The 8804-nt window shown below is 37.4% G+C and overlaps 1 protein-coding gene across 1 annotated transcript; it reads right to left on the reverse strand.

Moving 5' to 3' along the window:
- Positions 1 to 1563: 1563 nt before the first annotated feature.
- On the reverse strand, positions 1564 to 5764 carry LOC110889348 (acyl-CoA-binding domain-containing protein 5). Its single transcript, XM_022136863.2, has 8 exons — positions 5498 to 5764; positions 4031 to 4558; positions 3875 to 3940; positions 3404 to 3570; positions 2966 to 3123; positions 2520 to 2878; positions 2164 to 2268; positions 1564 to 2090 (listed from the first exon to the last, which is right to left on the reverse strand). The coding sequence occupies exons 1-8, from the start codon at positions 5624 to 5626 to the stop codon at positions 1788 to 1790; spliced, it is 1815 nt and encodes a 604-aa protein (XP_021992555.1). The 5' UTR covers positions 5627 to 5764; the 3' UTR covers positions 1564 to 1787.
- Positions 5765 to 8804: the final 3040 nt, after the last annotated feature.

Here is an 8804-nt window from a genome sequence, read left to right on the forward strand (position 1 = left end):
AGAGAAAAATTACAAACAATCAAATCCTCCGACACATCAAGCCATGCTTGTGACAATGCAAGCTCTTCTGTAGGTGTCTACCTCTCGATCGTCTTAGGAGCACGTTCTTTGTTCTCGTCATTCTTACGGTGCCTTCTAGATCGTCCACCTTTTTGAGGAAGTGGGTTGGATTTGGGTTACGTTTTGGGTTTCGGGTATGTTTTGGGTTTGGGGTATGTTTTGGGTTTGGGGAAAAATGGCCGTGGTGAATAGTATCAAAAAAACCGGAAATCGGTGGCGTTGTCGGATGAGGGGAGGTTGGGGTGGTAGGTGGCATTGGGTAATACCCAACCTCACCCGTTCGCGGGTCTCTTCGGTATCGTTCTTCTTGCTCGTTTGCTAAATTACCTCAAAATGGATTGTTGGGATCCCACGGGTTTTGATTGTTGGCAAACATTGTGTGAATATGATAAAGTTTGTAAAGTTTTTAGATGGAGAATAGATGGAGAATGGATGAGTATTTGAGTAAAGGGGGTAGTATATTTATAGTGTTAAAACTAAAAAATAAAACATAATTTTTTTTTATATATTCGACCGTTTGGCAACGGTTATATTTGACCAAATACCTCGATCAACCCACTAAAACGCTCGTTATTGCGCTGGCGAAGTTTGGATAACGCTCTCTTTGGCGTGTTGAGGATGGGTGTGGGGCACCATAGCCCATAGGGCGTTAACGACGATGATGTGGACAGGGACAGTATACCACACCCTGGCCTTAATGTAGATGCATATTTTTAAAGTAAATTCCGTAAATACTCTTTGTGGATTATTATTGTTATTGTTATTGTTATTGTTCTTGTTCTTGTTCTTGTTCTTGCTATTGCTATTGCTATTGCTATTGCTATTGTTATTGTTATTATTGTCAATATTTAGGGTTTGTGTTTATAAAATGAAAGTCTTATAACTCAAACATCTAAATTTTTAATCTTAGCCATTTAACATGTGACTAGTGTCAAGTTATAGAAACAATTTAAGTAGTTAACCCTATATCATATTTTGAAAAACAAAATCCCTCAATTTAGTTTAACGTAGTCATAGTCAACGTCAACGTACTTGTGAATTCGTTTTATGAATTGTACAAGTAGCTAGTACTTAACTATATCACAATGTAAATCAGAAAAAATAGTGTTGGTGATGATGCGGTGTCACGTTAGAAAAATAATATACATGACATCAACGTTAATAAAAATCAACATGACAACCACGTCGTTTACAAAATCGAGGAGAAATAAAAACAATTTACAGTTGATAAGCGCGGAGCTTGTCTTTGTGCTGATGAATGTTATCGTGTTGTGTTCGATTAATCGATTATTTAGTGACAAAAGAATTGCCAAAAGAGCATAATGTTCTTCATTGCATGCATGAATGCATGGTAACAATTATGGTTATATAGAGTTTGTGTTTTACAAAACATTATTAAACAACATTACCCGGTGTAATATCCTCTATATATAAGCTTGCAAACAAGACACAATCATCTAGATGCCACTTCGATAAAGATAGAAATAAAATAAGCCAATTCAAGATTAAGTCAAGGAAATGAAGATTTCGGAATGACCTCTTTGTTTTAAAGGTTACAAAACATTGTTTCGAAGAGCAAACAATGAAAAAGAATAAACAATTACGTCACTCGAAATCTTATGCGTGTGCATAACTAGTTGTAGATTTTACACAAGGAAAGCGAAATCTAGACTGCCTTATCTCAAATATACAAAATGGGAGCTAACATAATCAAATCCTGTGCTCTATCAGCAACCATGGCCACTCCCCGGTCCACCCAGTGTTAGAACGACTCCATGCAGTTCACTCTGAACCTTCGGCTGTTCTCTCCCTAATGAGAGAGCTGGAACTGATCGAAGTACCGAAGACGGTCTATGGACATCAGGATCTTGAAGATAGCCGTGATGACTTGCTTCAGATGCATGCGATGGTCTATTGTGTGAGTGCCTAATGAAAGCCTGGTTTATATGTGAGTTTCTTTGAGCCATATGGCTTGTGGGAGATCCACGACTGTGTCCACGGAAAGCACCTCGGGAAACAACTTCAGGCCCCTGGGGTTAGTACAATGTTTAGATTCATGTGAATAATAAACAACATAAAAGTAGACGGGTGACAAAGCTATACCGGAGGGAACAAGACTCCTCGAAAAATTCGACCATTGACTGTTGCAGTCATCAAGTAACCCGAGTCAAATGCTCCATCAACTTTACCATGAACTTCTGCGCCAATCTGAGATTCCATAATTTTAGTTATGATTCCAGAAATCTTATAAATACAAAGGTACCCATAACATCCCACTCACAGCAGAGCTTTGGTAGGCTCTGGGGAGGGTGGGAATAGGGCAAACCTTTCCTCTATCGCAGGAGATAGAGTGGCTCTGCCACAAAACCCCTTTCTCTGTAGTGTCCAAAAGACTATATATTAAGCATGCACAGTATAGTAATCCACAGAACATAAATAAGCTCAGGATAGCATGTTACCAGATTTTGAACGACTAGTGGCTCAATATTTCTATGCTCGGCTCGAGTTTCATGGACATTTTGATGGTGCTTGTGGTGAACGGAATTCGAATCTTGTGGAGTTCGACCTTGAATCATTATAGGATTCGATTGGGTACCCGGGATCTGCTTGCGAGTGCTTGAAATATGATTGTGATTCTTGAACAGAGGTAAAACTTGAGGGGTTGAGTTAGTCGGTTTATTGATGAGTGTCCGTTCTTGATCAGAGTGGGATGGAGACGAGTGTTGTGAAAGAGAAAGCGAATGTTCTTCCTGTTCTGATTCAATTACTTCACAAGCTTTTGAATTTAACTTTCTTTTTCTCCTCATGTGCATTGGATCTTAAAAGGTAAAAACACAATGGTTAGATAGAATCGATCTATAACTACTGGTGTACAGCCCTCGTGATATTTTGTTACGAATCAAACCTGAACTGAACGCCGACAACTGTTTCATGTTGGCTTTATGTCCGTGTAAAAAGTGCCGTTTTTCGTGGTTGCATTTACTTCCAAGCATGTTGTATCCGCCATTTGATCCAAGCTGCAAGATGAGTAGCTCGTTCAAAGGTCTTTCGTCCTCACCACATCTGAGCAAAACATAAGAGTAATTAAAACAGGCTACATCTGTGATTAGTTGTGTATACAAAAATTATATAAATCTCCACAGTTTTAATCTGTAGAATTTAGTTGACAAAGTTTCAAGTCCGCATGCTTCGGGTTTATAATTTTTTACCAACTCTTGATTGTCATTTAGCTACATTTATAAATTGAAACTTATTTATTATTATCAGAAACTTATTGCTTTAGGCAATTACATGAACTATGGAGATATCAGTCCTTTGATGATCTAAGATAACAAATACTTACCCTCCGTAAATAGCTATCTCGGAATCCACGACAATAGCCGTGTGAGAAAAACGCCCTTGTGGCTGTTGGCCTCGTACCTCTAGCAGCGTCCATGAACAAGCAACTGTATCAAGCATCCAAACGTCATTATAGTATTGCTTGTCACCAACTCCACCAATCATGTATACCTACAAGTTTGCATCACATTTGGTTCAAGCGTCAATATATTAAAGGTGGGCCAAGTGGTATCCCAAAACATATTACGTTCGAGCACGTTATTCCAGGTTTTGAGTCTTGTTGCGTCGACCCGAAACAATCTTGTACAACTTTTATACAAGTAAAAAAATCCAAGGACAAAAAGTATTTTATTGTAATAATATTGTTTAGATTTTGAATAAAATGACTTGAAGGTTGTATGCGTTAAAAATACAACTTGCACATAAGTAAATGGGTCAAAATTATCACTTCAACAATAATGGGATAAGTACTTGCCTTTGTCCCAATGGTAACCGCAGCATGTCCTGCTCTAACCCCTGGCGATGGTCCATGTACACCAAACTAAACATTCACACAAGCTTCTTTAACTTAGAATATGAACAATTACCACAAATTTAACAAATAAACAGTATGATTGGAGTTGGTATTTACCCTTGACCAAGTCAATGTGTCAACATTGAAAACATCAACATCACCACGGTAACGATCACCACAATCACCACCATAGATAAAGATTCTATTGTCCACGGAAACCGCAATGTGACTATCCCTAGGCATGGGCACATCGCCCTTTGGTTCGGGTGAACTCCACTTCATTGTTTTAAGGTCCAAAATATGCAAATCATTCAAATAATTTGCATCGCCTTCTCCACTGCCACCAAAAATTACCATTCGGTCATGACTGACCATGGTAGCTGTGTGACTCTCTCGAGGTGTAGGAACAACTCCTTTACAGTTCGGCCGTGTCCATTCATGAGTCAAAAGATCCAGTATGTGAATGTCGTTGACTTTCTTGGAGCCATTTGTTCCCCCAAAAACAATCATCATTTGACCTACAATGACCGCGCTGTGGCTGTCTCTTGGACCGGGGCCAACCCCGGTTGTTGCTAGATTGGTCCAAGCCATGGTTTCGAGGTTTAGCACCAGAACATCACTGAAATGTAGACCGCCACAGCATCCCTATAATTGGAATTGTAAGTGTATATCCTCACCCAATATATATGTGCTTGTGTGTACACACAAATACATTGGCACGTTCATTTCAAAACCAATTATATGTTAGGAGTCAGCAAGAACCGCATAATATATTATTGCATACATTGAATTATGTGAATTATATGGTTCTTGCTGTTACAAATATATTATTGGTTCTGAAAGAATGCACTATATATGTATACATGTATGTATATACTTTAAAAATACAAACACTAGGTTACACAAAAAAAATGAAATGCTTCCACTTTTATAAAGAATCCTTTGCAAACTCAGTTGCTTTTTTTTCGTAATCATCACAAAGTAGTATTCAGTATGATCAGATCCATGACAAAACCTACACGAAGATTAGCTAAGGCGCATGTATAAAAAGTTGTTTTTTTTTTCTTTTCTTTTTTTTTTTTTTGTAAAAAATTAAAAACATTTTGCATAGTGCATCGCAGTGCTAACCCTAATCCTTATCACAAATCCAGCATCTGATCAACTCATATGATGTTATCTTACCAGTTTTAAGTTTTTTTAACATATGTGATAGTAGTAAAAAACCTTTATTAATATACGTGTCTGAATCACATTTGCATTTTGGGAGACAAACACCAACTACTATTTTTAATCACATCGAGTGACAATGCCTAAACTAACGTGCAAATTAAACACAAAGTTTATCATTTTCATATACCAAAATATACTTTTAGTTACCCAAAGAATGTTCAAAAACTTTTAACAAAATAATAGAACACATTAAAAATTTGGATTTGCAAACTTTTAGCAGGATGCATATTTGAAAACAGCAAGGTTTCTTGTTGTTGCCTTTTTTGAAGCTATAAATGCATGAACATATATGTATATACATATACATGCTTGTGTGTCTGATAGAGAGATATAGTAAGAGAGAGAGAGACATACACCAAAGATATAGAGGAAGCCATTAGAGAAGCAAGCAGAATGCCCCCATCGTTCAGAAGGGTTGAACCCCATGAATCTAGGGTAAATCCAAACGGCTTTCTTGAAATCGTTATTACCCAGAGACCCCATAGCTTGCTATGTTTGTACACACAGTGAAGGTGAAAAATAACACACAGTGGTGGGTGGTTGAAAGAAAGAAAGATTCATCAACTTCAAGTAGTATGGAGTGTTTGAAGAGAGAGAAGGAAGAGCGAGAGACATGAAAAGATGGGAGGTTTCAAGTCGACGTCAGTGTCTTACCAATAAATATAGGCTCATTCTATACGCACCCCCCACCCTTCCTGATTACACCCCCCCTTGTGAGAGGGAAACTGTCGGTCCCACGCAGGCCCCATCTGTAAGTATGTGAGAGGAGGGGGGTGAAAAAAGTAAATAGGGGGGTGTAGAAAGTAGCACCCTAAATATACTGCAACTCTCATATGGGTTTTGAGGTAAGAATAGTTCTTGTCAGAGTTATGGTGTTTTCAACACCGATTTTTTTTTAGTAAAATACAAATTTAGTGGTTAGGTTATGTCCGATGTCACACTACTTTAATTAATAGATCAGTATTATGATCATTTTCTATCTCTATATCATACCAACCAAATCTCTTTAGATTTTATAATCTTATAATCAAATATTATTTACTTATATTAGGTTCTTAGAGTATGTAAATGTGGCTATGATATTACTTTAAGGTTTCGTATCATGTTTAAATAATATATATGCAACGAAAATTATTATTAAAATTTATTACCAAAACCCTTTTTAGCGATCCAATTGAAGACCTGAAAGAAACTTGTTTATACAACTACAACTATAGGGTGTTCAAAAAATTTTATATTAGTTAGACATGATCACCACTAGTAGGTTGACATATGGTGATAATGTGCGATCTGGATGCTCGTCCAATCCTTGTGAATCACCCAAAACGACCCCTTTCGCATTTCCCCTTGTTGTAGAACACCACAAAAGACCACCAGGAACGAATAGTTGGTGACTGACATAAATTGATGTCCTTAACTGAGGTGACGATCGCAGAGTAAGGGATAGAGAAATGGAGGAAAGAGAAAGAGATTAGGGTTTGAATTTGAAAACTAGTGTAATCTGAAACCTAAACTCAAAGCCTCTATTATAATATTTATTACTTGAAACTCTAGTGGCCCATAACTTGGGCCCAAAGTTAACTGGTTAACTTTTGACCTTTTTATTAGAAAAAACCCTACTAGTAAGGGACCAAAGGATCAAAGAAACTCATACAAATGAAAGGGAAAACATCAACACCATAACCATTTTCAAAATTTAAACTTCATTCATGAAGATCAAGTTTATATCAAGGTGATTTCAAAATGTTTTAAAGATTCAAAGAAGCTTTCAAGTGATTCCAATGAAGTACAAACGTCCTATCATCAAAATTCTATCAAAACCCATCTAAAACTTGAAGGAATAAATTTACTTTAAAAAAATATCATTGTTGAGGGCATTCTGAACACTGCCATAAAAACATGTGAGGGCCAAATTGAGTTTTAGTCATGCCATTTGACTTAACTTATGTGCCTGTAGTACTTATGATTGTCTTTTGATTTTACGAATAGATGAGTATATCATCGACTAAGACTATCGCGAAGTTTATTCAAGTAAGGTTTGCATACCTTATTCATGGAGATGATTCTGAAACTGTTGGAAAATGAGAAGTTGTGTGCTAAGTTCTCTAAATATTAGGGTAAGATCTGAAAAATTCATTTTCTCGGGCATGTCATGAACAAGAAAGAGATACTTGAGGACTCTTCGAAGAATGAAGCTACTAAAGACTAGGAAGCACCAAGGACTCCCTCAGAGGGGCGACAATCCTTAGGACATATTGGGTATTATCAGGAATTCATAGAGAATTTCTCTAGAGTAGCACAGCCATTGACTCTAATGACCCAGATGGATAGGAGGCTTAAATGGACAAAAAACAGCAGAAAGTTTTGCAGTTGTTGAAGAAAAAGTTGTGTAGTGCACCTCTACTCTCCCTCTATGAGGAAATGATAGTCTCGTTGTATACCGTGATGCGTCACGTTTGAACCTTGTATGTGCATCTGTACAAAAAGGAAAAAGTGACAACTTATGCATCCGGACATCTGAAAATGCATGACAGGAACTATACGACACATGATACGATTTAGGAGCTGTTGTATTGCTTTGAAGATTTAGAGAACGTGTTTAGGGCGTGAGTGATAAATTTTGATGGAAATTAGGATACTGATATGCCATTAGCTGAGTTTCACTACAATAATAGCTAACATGCAAGTATTAAAGCAACACTTGCATTGAAGGAATTGTCAATCACCCCTTGTTAGGCTGAAGTTGGTAAAAGGCAACTACCCGGAATCTGAGCCTATCTAGGAAACCGTTGCAATTTTAGGATAACGATTGTGTTTCGTTGAAGGTGCCATCTTGGAGAGAAGTTTTTAGATTTAGAAAAAGGGAAAGCTAAGCTTGCGTTAGGTCCTTTCGAGAGCCCATCTCGAGTTGGATCAGTCGCTTATAAGCTCAAGGTGCCACAGGAATCGAGTGAAGTACATAATGTGTTTCATATATCCAACCTGGAAAGGGTATCTGCCAGATGAAACACTAATCGTACCCCCCCCCTATTAGGTTCACATAGACAATAAACTGAGATTTATCGAAGAACCTGTTGAAGTTCTAGATTGGAAGAATCAGAAGTTTAGGATGAGTCAGATTAAGTTCGTAAAGGTCCGCTGAAATTCCAAATGTGAACCCGAGTTCACATGGGAACGACAGGGCCTGATAGAACGGAAATATCCTTATCTTTCTCTGTCTAGTGCGAAACCGAGACCTATAGTGTAAAATTTTCGGGGACGAAATTTCCTAAACAAGGGAGACTGTGACACCCGGCTATTTTAAGCTTGTACCTTACTAGTGTGACACGTGCTAATATGTAGTATTTGATGTGTTGGTAAATCCAAACTTTGTTAAAAATTATGTTGGGAATAATAAGATAAACGCTTATCGCGTAACGAACAAAATGTGAAACGAACGTCGGTGACCGCCCTGCTAATGTTAAAATCCTAAAAATATTCCGTTATGATTAAAATTCTATTTCCAATCATATTCGTGAAGAAAAATTAATTAAAACGCTTAAAATCCCTATTTCGCGAATTTAAGCGTGTACTACGCAATGCCGCGTACTGCAAAATACAAACAACGCAGCCAGTCAAGACAAATAATATATGGTTCAACAATATTATGGTGAGTTAATTT

The sequence above is a fragment of the Helianthus annuus genome, chromosome 7 (genome assembly GCF_002127325.2).
Source record: "Helianthus annuus cultivar XRQ/B chromosome 7, HanXRQr2.0-SUNRISE, whole genome shotgun sequence".
Lineage (NCBI taxonomy): Eukaryota > Viridiplantae > Streptophyta > Magnoliopsida > Asterales > Asteraceae > Helianthus > Helianthus annuus.

What these genes read in the sequence shown, in the direction of transcription:
- LOC110889348 (XM_022136863.2), bottom strand. Translation starts at nt 5,626, where the DNA reads ATGGGGTCTCTGGGTAATAACGATTTCAAGAAAGCCGTTTGGATTTAC. An exon ending in GCTTCCTCTATATCTTTGGT is followed by an intron (nt 4,559 to 5,497) that starts GTATGTCTCTCT and finishes TTCCAATTATAG; the next exon opens with GGATGCTGTGGCGGTCTACA. An exon ending in CACTAGTCGTTCAAAATCTG is followed by an intron (nt 2,269 to 2,519) that starts GTAACATGCTAT and finishes ATGGAATCTCAG; the next exon opens with ATTGGCGCAGAAGTTCATGG.